General features: G+C 45.4%; 1 protein-coding gene across 1 annotated transcript in view; it reads right to left on the bottom strand.

Annotated features, from left to right (window-relative positions):
• PARP1 (poly(ADP-ribose) polymerase 1) overlaps positions 1-18,759 on the bottom strand; it is a 47,533-nt gene that overhangs the window by 20,457 nt on the left and 8,317 nt on the right. Inside the window, exons 3-9 of the mRNA XM_023203626.2 lie at positions 11,160-11,275; positions 9,394-9,608; positions 7,642-7,741; positions 5,304-5,420; positions 4,476-4,652; positions 1,996-2,143; positions 40-180 (exon numbers count right to left, since the gene is read on the bottom strand). Of these exons, the coding sequence (XP_023059394.1) occupies positions 40-180; positions 1,996-2,143; positions 4,476-4,652; positions 5,304-5,420; positions 7,642-7,741; positions 9,394-9,608; positions 11,160-11,275 (1,014 nt within the window). The remainder of the gene's footprint in view (positions 1-39; positions 181-1,995; positions 2,144-4,475; positions 4,653-5,303; positions 5,421-7,641; positions 7,742-9,393; positions 9,609-11,159; positions 11,276-18,759) is intronic.

Here is an 18,759-nt window from a genome sequence, read left to right on the forward strand (position 1 = left end):
GAGCATTATCCCTGTTGCACAAATTCAGATTCAACTCACTTTTGGTGCTGATGCACAGGGAAGCCTTATTGGCTGTCCCTGTCAACTTCCCCCCGAGTTTCTCAATCATAGCCTTCACTTCATCCTTGTTCCGGGACAGCTTCCCGAGAGTCAGGATCTTCATGTTGGATAATGGCTTATCTGAGATGAAAGGAGAGAATCATTCAGCAAGGTCAACTCCGGTGCTGCTCCCCAGTAAGGGGAGGTGGAGGAGCAGGCGAGCCAAGCAGTGAGCTCCTGGGGAAAAGCCTATGAAAATACACTTGCGAGAAAACAGGACAGGACAGCAAGCTGCCATCTGAGCACCTACAGATGTTCCTCAACACAGAAAGGACTGGGCAGGGAGCAAGCCACAAAATGCCACTCCATGGCCAGGCCAGCCTTGCTGGTGTGAGCCGGGCAGCTGGGGGTTACCCCAGGTCCGCTCCATGGTCAGGCTAGGAAGCCTGCATCTGCGGATGAGGGACCAGGATGGGAAGCGGGGTAAGGTCACATGAACCCCCAATTCCTTCTGTTATTCTCCCAAACTGCAATTCTTATTAATTAACCCCATTTTTGAGACATGTCCATGACAGTCCCTCAAAGGAGTGGCCTGCACAATCACACTGAGCTGAGCTAACCGATTCTAAGCGAAAAGCAGCTGCCTGGTGTGCACTGACCCAGGCCAGAAAGGCCTGGACAGGGGTGTGCCTTCTGTTCACAGCAAACAACACAGTGCTGGTGACACGTTTCCAGAACTGGAGATGCTGCAAGGAAAAGTCCTTACTGCCTTCCCTGTGAGGGCAAACAACTAGGAAACACTGACAGTTTAACTGAAACTGGTGAGGTCTCCAGAGAACAAACTTATTGATTTATGCTGAATTGCAAGTTAGGGGAAAGCAGAGGAGGGAACCCTCCATGGAGGGGTCAGAATGCCAGGCCCCACCTGGCCCTTCATGTGGGCACTCGGACCCAGGCTGCCAGCAGCACAGTGGACTCGGGATGACCACCCACACACACTGCAGTGACCACTGGTCCCCTCTCAGGATATGAAAAGGAGGTCAATAATAGGTTTATGTTCAAGGACGGAACCTTCATCCTCCACCCACCAAACTGTGACCTTCGCCATCAGACTATGCCACATGTCTCTGAGTAAATAAGCAGCGGGTCACTTCTCCTGCCAAAAAATACATTGCTCTCACTGTCTTGGTTGGCTTGGGGCATTTCTCACTAGTGCTGATCAGTAACTCCCTCTGCATACAACAGAGACTCGAGCATCACACCAGGGTCGTGATGACTGGTGGGTACAGGGCGGCCTGGAGAGTAAGGCCTCGGATGCTGCTCTGCAGTGAGGTCAGGAAGGAGACCCTGCACGGTACTCCAGGTAAGGCTGTCAACCTAGCCTTTCTTAGGAGCCCCTCTCCTAGCCTCCTAGAATAAGAGTCACTTGTTCTTTTACAATGTTTATTTTATTTTTAGAGAGAGGGTATCACTCCGTCGCCCAGGCTGGAGTGCAATGGTGTGATCATAGCTCAGCGCAGCCTTGACCTCCCAGGCTCAAGGGATCCTCCACCTCAGCCTCCTGAGTATCTAGGGCTAAAGGCACATGCTGCTACACCCGGATAATTTTAAACATTTTTGTAGAGATGGGGGTCTCGCTACATTGCCCAGGCTGGTCTCGAACTCCTGGCCTCAGCAATTCTTTTGCCTCAGCCTCCCAACGTGCTGGGATTACAGGTGTGAGTCACTGCTCCCAGCTAATGCTATGTTCTTAATACCCTCCCACCTTGCTGTAGTTGGGGGTGTAACAAGCCAAGGGAAGAGGCCTATCCCCTGCAGGACAAGGCTTCCCCATGGTGGGGTCAGCAAAGAGAGACCCTTGATGGATACTTTCTTCACCAGCTCCACACCACCAGCAAGTAGTGGGCAAACAATTCCTGCAAAGCGGTTCTAAGACTGGGGCCCTAAGAGCTGTACCTGCTGAAGCAGAGGAGTTCCCAGCAGCAGGCACCGAGGCTGTGGAGGGTGGGAGCGTGGCCACCACTGGGGCGCTGGTTTCTGGGGGGAATATACGGTCCTGCTTTTTAACCTTCAATTTCTTGAGGTAAGAGATTTCTCGGAATTCCTAAAAAATATTAAGTTTTAGTTAAGAAGCTAGCTCTCCCTTGAAGTAACTACCTCATAGACCAAAAAGGATTTGGCTTGTCCAAATTAAAGAATCTCTTTTTTTCTTCTTACAATAAAGAGTAACAAAAAATAGAAAAATGTGAGGCTTCCAGAATGAAAGACAGTATTATTGCTGCTACAGTACTTATTTCTGGTACTTTTACATTTATAATAGGGGTGGTATTGTGGCTGCTTTAAGAGAAAAATCTTTCCCAGAAAAAACAAAAACACAAACCAGTGGCCAATTTGGTCAGGAACCACCACTGGAACTGCTGTATGACTATAGCCTCCCTGGCCTCATTCCTGAGTTGTTCCCTTCGAGAGTTAACAGGCCTCTGTGGGATCACATGCCTACTCCAGAACTTCAAGACCCCAATACCATACACACTGGGAGATTATTACCCAAAAGGAAATCACAGTATTCACTTTCCTTTTTAGAAAAAGGAAAAATGAATGCAGAGAGCCCTACGGTATTCACTATAAATTCTTCCATCAGCACAATTCACTCTTCACTCTGAGTGATTTACAAGCGGCCTTGCTCTAAATGGTCACTCAGTAAGTATCAAATACGTGAAGCTCAGGGAAAGACCCTGTGCTCCCAGGTCTTCGCCCAATCAAGAAACTGCTCTTTCCATCTATGCCTGTGTTCAGGGTGTCAGCTGGATACAAGAGGTCACAGATTGCTTCCAACACACACTGACCACCTAATATGTGCTACCAACCACAGTTGGTTAAAAAGACAGTTTCGGCACTTGAGAAAGTATCTCATTTGTGACTGAGCATCAGCTATAGGAAGGTGAACTTTAACACAGGAGCTAAGCTATGCCAGAGGTGTGCTAAGGTGATGTGAGACAGGGAACGCTAGCATGCACCTGGAGACAGTGATCTGCTAAGCCCTCTGGGAGCTGAAAACACAGGGGACTGCCTAAGCACAGCCATCTGAGTAGCACATGGTGGCATGTGGGGTGCCCTGGCCAGGTGTCCTATTGCTAGGTATTCCTAAAAAGAATGAGCAAGACTGGCGGTGGGGTGGGGAGAGGGGTATGTGAGGAGGAGGAAAAGGGTGGCAGAAAGAGGCTGCAGATGGCCAGCAGAGCCGCATCACAGAGGGCTCTGAGGACAAGCTACGGAGCTGGCCTTGATTCGGTGGGACAAGTGCCTGGGGGCAACAGTGTCACTGCATGGGCAGCAAGTAGTGCCAGACTGAAAACTTGTCTCGTACATGCACATAACCTTTAAAAATGTATATAGATGCTCAAAAATTGATATATAAAATACAAGGGATGGCACATTGCTTACTGCCATCTTACTATTTCCCCATCGAAGACAGTAAAAGAAATACAAATACCACATAAGGGTCTGGAAGATTTGCATACCCAGAAAAATTGGAATATCAGTATAAGATTTTAAGGGTGGGGAAGTGCTAAGCTCAGATTTATTTTACAGGAAGCATTCAAGTAAAGGCATAGAGAGAAAATTAGGGGGGATCATGCAACCATGGCAGTGAACAAGTGAGTCGGGGGTGGTGGAAATGGAGTTCAGATGTAGGTGTAGAGCGAGTAATGTCGACTGTTACTCGGCTAACGATTCCTGAGGGTGTACTGTGTGCCGCTGTTCCAAGTGCTCCACCCAGGAGCAGGCAACAGCGAGGGAAGCAGATTGGTGAGTGGCAGAGCTCTGCACCTAGACAGGCTGCTGGGCCTGGATGCTGCTGAGTCTGAGCAGGCACAGGCGAGGTCCCTGGAGCAGCCAGCCCCACAAAGATACTGCCAGAACCCCACCAGCATGGCTCCAAAGGGGGCTCCCCATGGAGGTATTTTGCGTTGAGAATTCCATAAGCAGTTACATTAAAAAAAGAACGTGCCATACTAGGAGATATGTGAACTCTGGATCCAATTCTTCTGCTGGCACTAGGCAAGGAAACGTCCTTGAAAAAAACTTGTATCAGAAAGCAGGAATTACTATCCATTTCTTCACCATATGTCCCTCGAGCCTAGAACTGTGCCTGCCCATAGGAGGCATTCAATAAATAAAAATTATTCATGGTCTTTGTAAGCAACATTTTATACCAAATGGACAAACGTCTACTTCATACTTAGAGGAGCTTTGGTTCTACATTTGTGTAGTTTGCAAACATATAATTTTATATTCTGGTTAACAGGATGACACATCTGTAAAGAAGTTTGAGGAACAGGGCCCTGCAATCTCAGGGACCTGAAGTATGAACAAGCGCAGAAAGTGGGGACAGGTTTTTCTCCCAACAGATCCCAGGATCTTCCCCCACCCCTTACCTTTGGGGTTACCCACTCCTTCCGGTTGGGTGTCTGTGTCTTGACCATACACTTGGTCCAGGCAGTGACGTCCCCAGTGCAGTAATAAGCATCACTCTTGAAGACCAGCTGACCCGAGCATTCCTTGCAGGGAAGGAGGGCACCGAATGCCATGCCATCGGCTACTTGGTCCAAGATCTGCAGCCAGGGGAGAAACACGTCAGAGGGCAAATGCGGGACTACAGAAAAGGACACTTACTAATGTGGGATGGAGGAACTTGCACAGATTTCACTCTCTACAAAGAGACTTCTTGCTGTGGGCTTGCTGTGGGGCTCTTAACACCCCACCCCGCCCTTTCTTTACAAAGGAGCTTGGATTCTTGTAATGTAGGAGACCTTATTTCCAAGTGTTCCTGCAGCTCCCCCATCCCTCAGTGACTGAGAAACGAAGGGAGAGCCCAGAGCATCCACTGGCATTGCACAAAGTACAGTGCCAAGTCAACTCCCAAGAATGACAGCAGAGAAGGGCCAGTTGGGGACACTGATGGGATGCCGTCATGCCATCCCTCAGGAGGGGGCTCTCCACTCCACAGGCCTGGCACTCTAGAACAAGCACTAACATGTGGAAGATGTCTAGCGGGGCGTGTGAATGCCAGCCTCATCCATCCCAGAAAAATGGTGACCACGATGGTGGCGATGACCGTGCAACACAACCACAATTTATACTCCTTGCAATTAATACCAGCAGGTGTTCACACGGAGGGCCTCCCACACTCCATTGGGACAGTCACTCCACAACGACGGGGTCAGCCTCACATGCGTGTCCCACTTAACACAAAGGCAGCTCACCGCCGACTCCCCAGAAGGCACTTGCTGCTTGTTGAAGATGAGTAGCTCCTTCAGGTCATTAGTTGAACACACTTTCTTTAGCTCGTCCTTGATGTTCCAGATCAGGTCGTTCTGAGCCTATGGACAAGACCCAGTGGCTGAGAGGCCAGCTCTTTTCAAAGGAAGAATTCAACTGGAGGAGGAGCCCTGGTCATGCTGAGCCTCCAGTTATACCCTGGTGCACCAGCAAGCTGCCACTCCAAACCTGGGTGATCAGCACAGGATTTGACTCCTGGTCATGCTCCTGTGGACACCAAATTAAGCCTGTTGTATGGTCTCTCAGAGAATACTGTGGAAGGTGAGGAGGAAGCCCTAAGGGTTTGGGAGAGATTGCACCAAGGCTCCTGGAACCAACTCTCAGAAACCAATCCCCAGAGACACAAGGTAAGAGCCTGGAAGTGCTAGGCTGAGCCCAGGGCCCATGTTTATCAGCAACTAGAGGAAGCAGGGTATGGCTGTTCTCCACCAATCTTAGAGTAGGAATGATTCACAAACACTAATTTCCTTGATGGTATATTATATTCAGTATCACGGAGGAATGTGTTTAAACTCTTCTGAAAATGGAAGTTTTAATCTTTATTAAAGTGCCTACTCTTGGTTGGATGCTTTTACGTGTCATCTCACTTACTCTTTTTCTTTGAGATGGAGTCTCACTCTGTCACCCAGGCTGGAGTGCAGTGGTGAGATCTCAGCTGACTGCAACCTCCACCTTCTGGGTTCAAGCAATTCTCCTGCCTCAGTGTCCTGAGTAGCTGGGATTACAGGTGTGCAACACCACACCCAGCTAATTTTTGCATTTTTAATAGAAACAGTGTTTCACCATGTTGGCCAGCCTAGTCTCAAACTCCTGGCCTCAAGTGATCCGCCTGCCTTAGCCTCCCAAAGTGCTGGGATTACAGGCGCGAGCCACTGTGTCCGGCCTCATCTCATTTATTCTCACAACAATCAAGCTTGCTGAGGAAGCTATCAGCCTCTCCATTTTAAAGTCTGAGGTGAGTCTCCTCCTTCCCCAGGAAAATGGGCAAGTTATTCACCATCTCTGCTCAGATCCCACCTCTGTAAAATGGAGACAAAAACACCAGCCCTATCATATCCTATAGGGTTGCTATTAGTACCAAAGGAGGATTTTAACTCCCCGGTGAAGCTGCAGGCACACACGTCCGCTCCGTTTCCCAGCTTCATTTTTAAGGGCTCTCTCGACATCTCCTCTCCGTTGCACACAGCATACGCCGGGACACCAGGAATGGAGATGTGGGAGGATGAGGAAAAGGTCTAGTGGCACAGGGTTAAATGGAAGAAGTACAACAATGTCACCTAGATGACCAAGGGTAGAGAGCCAGCAGACACACATGTGCCACGGTGGGAACTCTGAGGGGCATTTTAATTTTCTGACTCTCTATACATCTCTGATATCAATGGGGAAGAGAGAAGGACACTAATCTCACTGAATGGCCAATGTGAAGTGGCACCACGGTTCTCCTGCAGCCAGTTTTGGTGCATGACAGACGCTTTTTCACCGTAAGACAATTGAACAAAATGTGTGACTCTTACTTAGCAACTAGAACTATATCAGAAATTGCTTTTAGTTTTAATACTACTAGTAAAAACCGAATACTCATACAAGACACACCAGCAGATGGTTCATGGAAATCATGTGCTCAAGGAGAGACCAACTGCTCTCCCCCAATTTCCCAAACACCCAGCATTTTCTGATTAATACTTTTTGCTTTGCTTCAACACATACATAATCAACACAGGGATGAATCTTTCTGGTCAAGGACCACTGATTTAATGGATAGTTTTCTCCTGTCATTATCAGTCATCTGTTCCTTTTTAAAAATGAGAGATCTTCATTTAAAAAATGTAGAGACACTTGATCTCTTCAAGCCATTTGTCTATGCTAAGAATCTTTGGCATCCTTTAATTAAGTATTCAGTTTCCAATGTTTGCAAGTGACCACAAAGGTGCAGGGTGTACAGTAGTGCATAATTTGGCCAAAGCATGAATCTCTGGCATCCCAGTAAGAGGCTGGTGAGGGGGAACAGAGCACTCAGCCTTTGCTCAAGCCTGGCTGCAGGTTGGACACCTACAGCCTAATGTGGGTTCTCTTTCAAATAAAAATGGTTTCCTTGGGAGGAGGGAAAATAATCTGGGGAAAAAGTCATGCTATTTAATGACAGCCATCAATTTGCTAAAGTTCTCAGTAAGTGGGACACAAGTCCTTGAACTGTCTTCCCAGAAAGAGAAAGAGAATCCAGACAGCAGCATGTTGAAAGGAGACACAGAGCTGAGAACTCACCTTTAGAGCTTTTTCAAGCTTACTATCTTTGTCTTTTTCTTTTTTAGGTTTCTTCTTGGCCACTTCATCTACTCCATCCACCTCATCGCCTTTTCTCTTTCTGAAGGAGACACAGGATATGAGAGAGAGCCAGAGCCATTAAAAATCTGACACCTAGTGACTTGCGGTGATACAGTATCTTAATGTCATTCTATCAACTCCCTGTAGGGCCTACTCACACTTGTCACTCCCTAACCCCTGCCCCACTCAGTGCCCTTAGGCGATCACTGTCTACTCAGGGGGTATTTGCAACCAAGATGGCAGAAGACACCATCCATTTCAGAACATACTCTCCCAGCCAGGGAGAGGCGCTAGGGTTGTTCCAGGGACTTAGAACAACCCATTACAAGAATCCAGGGCTCAGGCCCCATCTGAGGTAAAAACAAAAACAAAAACAAAAACAAAAACACCTATGTATCTCCTGGCCTGGAAGGTTGTAGCAGGGATTAGGCTAGAGGTAAGCCCATGGCTAGGGGGCAGGGATTGCAGAAAGACAAAGCACAAGTCCAGGGGGCTAGGCCTTTCGAGCAAGGGAAAGAGGCTGCTCACAGAGGTGGGGCCGTACTGCCACATAAAGCCCAGACAAGAAGTGACAGTCAAAGCAGTGCTAACCAGCCTGCCCCAGCTTGCTCAGCAAACATGGCTCTGAAGCTATCACCTGCCCCTAAAACACAGGGGCAGGACAGCCACAGTGGTCTCAGTCTCAGCTATCTCACAGACCTGAGCACAAACCCTTTCACTTTCCTCAGCCATAAAATAGGGAAAAGAATACCATCTGCCTCACAGAACTCTGGTGACGGGCAAATCAAACAGTCCAAATACAGGGCTAGATACAGTGTCTGGCATACGAAATGTGCTCAACACATTCTGGCAGTTATCATGGCTTACGTGGGAGCTGATGGACTCCAACACCTATATCACGTGCTGCAATGCCCTGTGGGCTTTTTGACCCACGGCCTGATTTTTCAATTTTCTTGCACATTCTAGAGCCCCATGTGTTGCTGCAATGAACAGGCATTATGAACTGAGATAATGTGTGATGGCTGCTTGATGGTTGCCCAGTCACCGTCCAAGGAACAGGGTGTATACCAGGCTCTACCACACCACCCCTGGTGTGCCTGTTAACAAGCAATTCTCCAGACTGAGGCTGAGAGACAAGCAGAGGGTAAACTGCAGACAGCAAGAGGTGTCCATGTATTCAAGATAGTCACTGATGGTCCTTCCCATTCGAAATTTTAACAACATGCAAAACCCTTATCATCCTGAACTCTAAGCCAGGAAAATTATCCACTGCCCATCCCCTAACTAAAAATGGTCACAATTCTCCCAGCATTGTTAAGTGATCAACCCAGGCAAAACAAATACTCACCCAGGGAAGGAGGGTGGTCTTTTAAGTATCTAAAGGGCTGTCGTGGAAAAGTGTAGTTAGCCTGCCCATGGAGATCAGATGTTGGAAGGGGAATAGACCACCCGGAAGCAGGTCTCACAGGGCAGAGGGATCTCGGCAGAGGACATGGGAACCCCTGGCTGTCCTTCCCTACCCTGTCCTCTGCCCCCAGATCTCTACTGTCACCGTTCCTCAGTTTGCATCTCCGTGGCTTACTGACAGTCAGTGAAGGGAAACAGAGGAGTGGTATGGAAACTGTAGATCCTTCGGGCCTCCGTCAAGCCCCTCACTGAACCCCCAGGGCAACCCCACAGCGCTCCACCCACCCTTCACTCTTGACTCCTGGGAGCTGCTTCTTCAGGGCTTCTTTATCCTCTGCAGCAAGGAGGCTGAAGCCCTTGAGCTGACTCGCACTGTACTCGGGCCGGAAACCCAGCTCCTCCCTGTTCTTGACAAAGCAGTGTGGGTGGTACCAGCGGTCAATCATGCCTAGCTGTGGCTTCTCCGGGTCCAGCATCTTCTTGGACAGGCGCACCTGGCCCTGCAGGAAAAACCGTATATGGTACCAAGGGAGATGGTGAACATGATACGGGCAGCCTGCGCTCCAACCAGTGAGGGGCTGCAGGAACAAGTCAAGGCCTGCCCGCCAACTTGAGGACTCATGGGCTTTTGAGAGGTTTAGCTCTCTCAGGTCATCAAGGATTGTGTGTTACCTTCAAGACTCAGGGTTCCTTAAATTTCAAATGGCTGGCGACCTACCTACCTGCCTGGACATGTGAAGAATTGCTAACATTCCCCTTAAGATGTTTCTGTTGACCTGGGGCAGGCATAAAAACACATGGTATGGTGTGCTGGGCAGAGCTAGAGCCTTGCACACCTGCGTGGGCTTCCAATGCAGTTTTTTTTTTTTTTTTTTTTTGAGACAGGGTCTTGCTTTGTTGCCCAGGCTGGAGTGTAGTGACTTGATCTCAACTCACTGCAACTTCTGCCTCCCAGGCTTAAGTGATCGTCCTACCTCAGCCTTGCCTGGCTAATTTTTTTGTAAAGATGAGATCTCACTATGTTGCCCGGGCTGGTCCAGAACTCCTGGACTCAAGCAATACTCCTGCCTCAGCCTACCACACCACCGCGCCCAGCCCCTCAATGCAGCACTTTTGTATTAGCAGGAATTTTCTGTCCATTCCCACCCTCCTATGGCCTCCTTAGTCTCTTTACAGATGACACCCTCTAAGGAGTAATAACCCCAGAGGCAAGAATTCAGTCCTGCCAGCCTGCGCAGGTCCCCAGTCCCCAGGCCTGATATTCCCAGGAGAGTTCCTGGCCTGGGAGGCTCAACCCAGAGAATGCAGCAGGAGGGGCTCCTGACAATACATAAAGCCAGCAACCCAGCAGCACACACCACCTGGCATTCCCCTTGAGGCAAAGAGGATCTTAATGTTTGCCTTAAATTTTTGGTGGTTGAAGGTAGCTGGAGAAGATACAGCAATTCCATGTTTTCATTTTCTAAATACCCATTGGCTCACCTCAATTTTCTGTACAACACCTCCAGGAGGCAGAAACTTTCAATTAATACCTCGAATGAATCAATTAATACGTGCATGTCACATTAGAGAAGGGTGAGAAGGCTGTGGGGCACAAGCCTTCCCTTCTACCTGTGTCTCCGTCCATTTTGTCTGACTGGCTATCAGCCTTCAAGGACTAGAACTAGTGGGAAAGCCTGGTTAATGAAGATCCTCTGATTAAACAGAAAAAGGCTGGAGGCTCATACCAGGGTAAACACATTCCTTACACCTAATTCTACCATAAACCACAGACAGTCTTTCCCCCAGCCACTGTTGGATCCAAAAGACACCCCTTTTGTTAATGCTTTCCAAGAGCAGATGCATACATGCATACATACAAGAGAACTGGACCAGACCTGTCTGGAAGTCACTGTCATATCTGGTCAACACTAACGTCTTCAGTTTATTTTTAATCACTTGTGTTGAGCTAGTACCCTAAAGCCCCCATTTCTTCTCTTCTCTTGAGATAGACAATGACATCAATGCAAGCAATTCATAAAGTTCAGGGATCTGAGCCCCCAAGACCTTACCTTTTCTATCTTCTCCATACACCCCTTGCATGTGCTTCTGTTGGACTTGGCGTACTCTGCTGCAAAGTCACCTAGCGTCTTCTCTGCCTTGCTACCAATTCCATCCTGGCCTTTGCCTGCAGAATCAAACAGAGGGCAATGCTCATCTCAACAGCTCCAAAATGCAGCTTAGAGGAGCCCCCTGTCCTCTTCTACCTCCCCAGGATCCTTCCACTAGAATACCTTATGCCTTGGGAGACTACGATTGGTCCATCTCATCTGTCTGTAACAACCGTGGTCAGCTAATAGAGCTTCTTTTCTGGAGATAAATGACCCTTCTCCTTGAAAGAGCAGCACATTAGGGGGTGATCAGCTGTATGACATTCCATCTCCTCCCCTTCCTCTGGAGGCCCCTCCCACACTTTAGAAAGCACTTATTAGGTGTTTATCTTAAAAGCCTTGGAAGCATACTGACGTCTCACTAAGCCTCCTAATTTCCATTATACTTTTATTTACCAAAGTGTGGAATTAAAGGAAATATTTTGATACAAGCCAGACACAAGTATATGTAAGAATTAAATATGTGGTAAAGGTATCATTTCAAATTAGTGGGAAAAGGTTGAATTATTCAATAAAGAGTTGTGGGGATCACTGGCTAGACATTTGGGACAAAAACTAGATTATTTTCTTATTATAAAAATAAATTCCCAGGCTGAATCAGGTAGTAAGAGGCCTAAGACCAGGAATAAGATGAAGCTATCTTCCTATCACTTCTATTCCATATTATATTGGAGGTTGTAGTAAGTGCATTAAGGAAATAAAAAAAAAACAAAAGGTATAAGTTTGAAAAAGAGTAAGTAAAACCATCTCTCCTTGTAAATGATTCTATTTGATATTCCTAAGAGATATCTTGAGAAATCTATTTTAAAATCTACTAAATTAAGTGAATTTAGCAAATACGCAGGGCACACTGTCAATATACAAACATACAAAGATGTCTAATGCTAGCAATAAACATACTGGAAAGGCAACTGCATTGTTATTTAAACAGTGTTAAAATACATAAAACACTTAGATAAATTTAACAAAAGACGTGCAAGATCTCTATACTAAAAGCTATAAGACTGCTGAAATCAAAGAAGACCTAAACAAATGAAGAAATACATCATGTTCATGGACTGTTAAGATGTCAATTATCTGCAATTTGATCCACGGATCCAGTGAGATGCCTATCGAATTCCTAGCAGCTGTATTTGTAATAGCCCCAAACTGGCAACAACCCCAAAGTCACCAACAGTAAAATGGATAAACAAATGGATATACCCAAACAAAGGACTACTCCCCAGAAATAAAAAGAACTAATGACACACAAGATGACCTGGATGAATCTCATAGGCAGTACACTGAGTGAAGAAAGCATGTAAGAGGGTATACAATTCCTTTTCTTCCTGAAATTCTAAATCAGGCAAAATTAATATATGGGGATAGAAAACAGAACAGTGGTTACCTGAGTCAGGGAAAAATGACTAGCAAAAGTACAAGGGAACTTCCCAGGGGGACAGAAATGTCTATAACTCAATGGGGTATATGCCAGATGTGTATAAGCATTTGTCAAAACTCACTAAACTGTATACGTAAGATCTGTGCATGTAACTACTGTAAATCATTTTAAAAATTCCAGATATAATACCAAAGACATATCACAAATGAGAAGACAGACATGACTATACAAACAGTGAAAGATGAAACTTTAATGAGGCAAAAAAATACAATAGACAAAACTAAAAGAAAATGTCAAACTTGGAAAAATATTTGTAAAATGTTATGACAAAGAATCAGTATCTTTTACATTTCCTTAAGAAAAAGACAAGGCCAGGCATGGTGCCTCACACCTGTAATCCCAGCACTTTGTGAGGATGAGGCAGGAGGATCACTTGAGCCCAGGAGTTCAAGACCAGCCTGGGCAACATAGAGACTTCCTCCATTTAAGGAAGAAACAAACAAACAAAACAGCCCCCAAAGCAAATCCCAGCATGGTGGCGCATGCCTGTACTCCTAGCTACTTAGGAAGCTAAAGTAAGAAGATTGCTTGAGCCTAAGAGTTCAAGGTTACAGTGAGCTAGGATCGTGTAACTCCACTCTAGCCTTGCGTGACAGAGTGAGACCCTGTCTCCAAAAAAAGGAAACACTTAGGAATGGTATGTTAGTAGAGAAATGGGTATATTATATACTGCTGGTATAGCATGTGCAACTGAAGCAACCTTTCTGGAAGGCAATTTGGCACATACATAGAAAGCCTTAAAATTGTTCATCCCTTTGAACAGTAACTGCACATCTTAGAATTAAAGAAATAACTGTACAGGTGCCTGGGATGGACGAGAAGTTTGCAGCAGCTCTATGTGTAATATAACTAAAAGGTTAAAATTCTAGTCTCAAAAGCAAGACAGGGCTGGGTGCGGTAGCTCACACCTGGAGTCCCAGCTGCTCAGCAGGCTGGAGGACTGCTTAAGCCCAGGAGGCCAAGGCTAGAGTGTGGGCTGTGATCATTCCACTGCACTCCAGCCTGGGTGACAGAGCAAGACCGTGTCTCAAAAAAAAAAAAAAAAGAAAAAAAGCAAGACAGACTGGATTTGAATCCTGGCTCAGGAATTTTCTACCAGTACAACCTTGAGTCAGTTACCTAACTTCTCTGTGACTGAACGTCCTCACCTGTAAAACTGACAAAGACCTATTGCAAGGACACAATTAAATTAATATGTCAAGTACTTGGAATACTGCATGAAATTTAGCAAGACCTCACTAAATGACTACTATGCACTTTAATCTGTAACTTTTAACATGAAAAGAGTAAATATCAAGTTGTAAAAGTACTAACAGGTCAACATCACTAGTCGTCAGGGAAATGAAAATCAAAAAACCACAGTGAGATACACTTCACACACATTAGTATGGCTATACTAAAAAAAAAGTGTTCATAAGAATGAGGACAAATTGGAATCCCCTTGTCTTGCTGGTGGAAATGGAGGAGCTGTTGTAGAAAACAGGATGGAGGCTCCTCAAAAAATGACACATGGAATTACCATGATTCAGTCATTTCACTTCTGGGTATATACAGCAGAGAAGCGAAAGCAAGGTCTCTAACATATATTTGTATACCGATGTTCATTATAGCACTAATATTATCGTTATTATGAATATTATGAATACCATTCATAATAGCCAAAATGCAGAAACCTGGCCAGGCGCAGTGGCTCACGCCTGTAATCCCAGCCTGGCCCATGTGGTGAAACCTTGTCTCTACCAAAAAATATAAAAAAATTAGGTGGATGTGATGGTGCATGCCTGTAATCCCAGCTACTCGGGAGGCTGAAGCAGGAGATTTACCTGAACCTGGGAGGCGGAGGCTGCAGTGAGCCGAGATCAGGCCACTGCACTCCAGCCTGGGCAATAGAGTGAGACTCTGTGTCAAAAAAAAACAACCAAAAAACAAAGCGCAGAAACCGCCTAAATGTCCACAGACATACGAACGGGTAAATGAAATATGGTATATTCATCATGCAATTAATGTTTATTATGTCTTTAAAAAGAAGGAAATTTAGACACATGCTGCAACATGGATGAACCTAGAAGAACTATGCTGAGTGAAGTAAGCCAGACACAAAAGGACAAATAACTGTCTAACTCCATGCACATGAAGTGCTAGAGTTTAAGCTTCACAGAGACAGAAGAAACAGTGGTTACCAGGGGCAGGGAGAACACGCAGTTACTGCTTAATGATTGGGAGTTTCAGTTTGGGAAGATAAAAAGTTCTGGAGCTGGATGATGGTAATATTTGCCTAACAATGTGAATCTACTTCATGCCACTGAACTCTACACTTAAAAATGGTTAAGACAGGTCAGGCACAGTGGCTCATGCCTATGATCCCAGCACTTTAGGAGGCCGAGGCGGGTGGATCACCTGAGGTCAGGAGTTCAAGACCAGCCTGGCCAACATAGTGAAACCCTGTCTCTACCAAAAATATAAAAATTAGTCAGACGTGGTGGCGCACGCCGGTAATCCCAGTTACTTGGGAGGCTGAGGCAGGAGAATTGCCTGAACCCGGGAGACAGGGGATGTAGTGAGCCATGACTGCACCACTGTACTCCAGCTTGGGCGACAGAGCAAGACGCTGTCTTAAAAAAAAAAAAAAAAAAAAAAAAGTTAGGGTAAATTTTATGTTATGCCTATTTTGCCACCAAAAAAAAAAAAAAAAAAAAAATCAACTAAGGAAAGTGATACTTAGGGTAGGATCTCAATTCTGCAGGAAAGAAAATCACACACACTCACAAGCAAATTAGTATTTTCTAAAGAGATATCCCACATGTTAATAAGTCATTTGTGAATTAGAGGATTTAGGATAAATTAAACTTTTCATATATTTAAAAATAGTAAGTTAGGCTCTCTGGATGAAAAGTCCCTGGATAATCAGTAGGTAGTATCCTAACTGTATGGTTATGATAGTTTCACAAAGACACATTTTCAGTAAAATTATTATGCCTTCTCATATTATAAAATTATACTTAGGTCAGCCTGGCCAATACGGCGAAACTCCATCTCTACTAAAAATACCCAGCCAGGTGTGGTGGCACACACCTGTAATCCCAGCAACCCAGGAGGCAGAGGTTGCAGTGAGCCAAGATGGCACCACAGCACTCCAGCCTGGGTGACAGAGATTATCTATCTATCTATCTATCTATCTATCTATCTATCTATCTATCTATGTACTTAGGTATATTTAAATTATAACTAGATATAACACATCTATGCCCCTAAACCTACAACTTTCCCTATCCTGAACACAAAAGAGAAAACAGCCACAGAACAAGAAAAAAGTCAGCCAGGTGTATTTGCTCATGCCTGTAATCCCTGAGCTTTGGGAGGCAGAGGTGAGATTGTTTGAAGCCAGGAGTTTGAGACCAGCCTGGGGAATATAGCAAGATCCCTTGGGCAACATGGTGAGACTCTATCTCTATTTAAAAAAAAAAAAAATTAAAAAATTAATTGGGCATCTGTAGTCCTAGCTTCTTCAGAGGCTGAAGTGGGAGGACTGCTTGAGCCCAGGAGTTAAGAGACTGCCAGTACGTTCCAGCCTAGGCAACAGAATGAGACCTACCCTCTGCTAAAACTGGCATACTCACCCTCTGAACCCTTTCTTACAAATTTATTTACTTTTTAAAACTCCCAATTCTGAGCTGTTACTAATCTATTTGCAGCAAGCAGCTGGTCAGACATACCAACAGCTAACAAGGACCAGCTGCAAGAAGGACAGACAGTGATACGGTTTGGATCTGTGTCCCCACCCAAATCTCCTATCAAATTATAATCTCGAATGTTGGAGGTGGGGCCTGGTGGGAGGTGACTGGATCACGGGACAGATTTCTGCCTTGGTGCTGTGTCATGATACTTGTGAGTTCTCCTGAGATCCGGTTGTTTAAAAACGTGTAGCACCTCCCCTCTCACTCTCTTCCTCCTGCTCCGGCCATGTGAACTGCCGGCTTCTCCTTTCCTCCTGCCATGACAGTAATGACAGTAACAAGGTTGGAGGGCTGACACTACCCAACCTAAAGAGTTACTATGAAGCCCCAGCAGTCAACACAGTGTGGTACTGGCAAAAGGATAAGTAGATCAGTGGGACAGAACAGGGAGCCCAGAAACAGAGCCACACAAGCACAGTCCACTGATCTGTGACAAAAAAGTAACGGCAAAAATGGGAGAAATAGTCTTTTCAACAAGCGGAGCTGTAACAACTGGACATCCACATGTGGAAAAAAAAAAAAAAAAAAAGGAATCTAGACACAGACCTTACACCCTTCACAAAACGTAACTCAAAATGGATCACAGACCTAAATGTAAGACACAAAACTGTTAAATTTCTAGAAGAAAATCTAGATGACTTCGGGTCTGGTGATGACTTTTTACAAACACCACCAAAAGCCCAATCCACTAAAGAAGTAACTGATTAACTAGACTTCATAAAATTAAAAACTTCTGCTCTGCTGAAGACCAGCCACACACTGAGAAAAAATATTTTCAAAAGACATAAGATAAAGAGCTGTTATCCAAAATATACCAAGAACTCTTAGGAATCAACAGTAAGAAAACAAACAATCTGATTTTAAAAAGAGCAAAACCAGGAGTTTGAGACCAGTCTGGGAAACAAGGTGAGGCCCTGTCTCTACAAAAAATTTTCAAAAATTAGCCAGGCATGGTGGTGCGCACCTGAAGTCCCAGCTATTCAAGAGGCTGAGGTGGGAGACAGAGGTCAAGGTTGCAGTGAACTGTGATCACACCACTGCACTCTAGCCTGGGCGACAAAGCAAGACACTCTTAAAGAAAAAAAAGTGGGGGCGGGGGCAGGCAAAAGACATTTCACCAAAGATATACAGATGGTAAATATATGAGAAGATGTTCAAGATAATCACAGTATTAGGGAAATAAAAATTAAAACAATAATAAAACACTATACATCTATTAGAATGGCCAAAATCCAAAACACTGACAACACCAAATGCTGGCAAAGATGTACGATGATACGAATTCTCATCCATTGCTGGTGGAATGCAAAATGATTCAGCTTTTTGGAAGACAGCTTGGCAGTTTCTTACAAAACTAAATATACTCTCACCACATGATCCAGCAATTGTACTCCTTGGTTACCCAAAGGAGTTGAAACTTATGTCGCCAGAAAAACCTGCACATGGATGTTTCTAGCAGTTTTGTTCATAATTGCCAAAATTTGGAAGCAACCAAGATGTCCTTCAGCAGGTCAATGAATAAACAAACTGGTAATCCAGACAATGGAATATTATTCGGTAATAAAACGACAAGACATGGAGTAATCTTTTTTTCGAGATAGAGTCTAGCTCTGTTGCCAGGCTGGAGTGCAGTGGCGCCATCCTGGCTCACTGCAACCTCTGCCTCCCGGGTCAAGCAATTCTCCTGCCTCAGCCTCCCGAGTAGCTGGGACTACAGGCGCACACTACCACGCCCGGTTAATTTTTGTATTTTTAATAGAGACAGGGTTTCACCATATTGGCCAGGCTGGTCTCAAACTCCTGACCTGGTAATCCACCCGCCTCAGCCTCCCAAAGTGCTGGGATTACAGGTATGAGCCACCATGCCCGGCCCGACATGGAGGAATCTTAAGAGCACATTACTAGTGAGAGAAGCCAATCTGAAAAGGCTACCTTCTGTATGATTTCAACTATATTATATTCTGGAAAAGGAAAAACGACGGAGAAAGCAAAAAGATCAGTGTTTACTAGAAGTTAGAGGGGAGGGAGGAATGACTAGGCAAAGCACAGAGGATTTCCCAGGCAGTGAAAGGACTCTGAAGGCTACCATAAAGGTACATGCATGTCAAAGTACATTTGTTAAAACTGAAAGGATATATAACACCAAGAGTGAGCCTCAGGTAAAGTACAGACCTCGAGGGATAACGATGTGTCAATGTAGCTCGTCAGTTATAACCATGGACCTCTGGTGGCGTTGTTGATTGTGGACAAGTCTGTGTATGTGTGGGGTGGGGAGGACTATATGGAAACTCTGTACTCTGCTCAATTTTGCTGTGGACCTAAAACT

Source organism: Piliocolobus tephrosceles, chromosome 1 (assembly GCF_002776525.5).
Source record: "Piliocolobus tephrosceles isolate RC106 chromosome 1, ASM277652v3, whole genome shotgun sequence".
Taxonomy (NCBI): Eukaryota; Metazoa; Chordata; class Mammalia; order Primates; family Cercopithecidae; genus Piliocolobus; species Piliocolobus tephrosceles.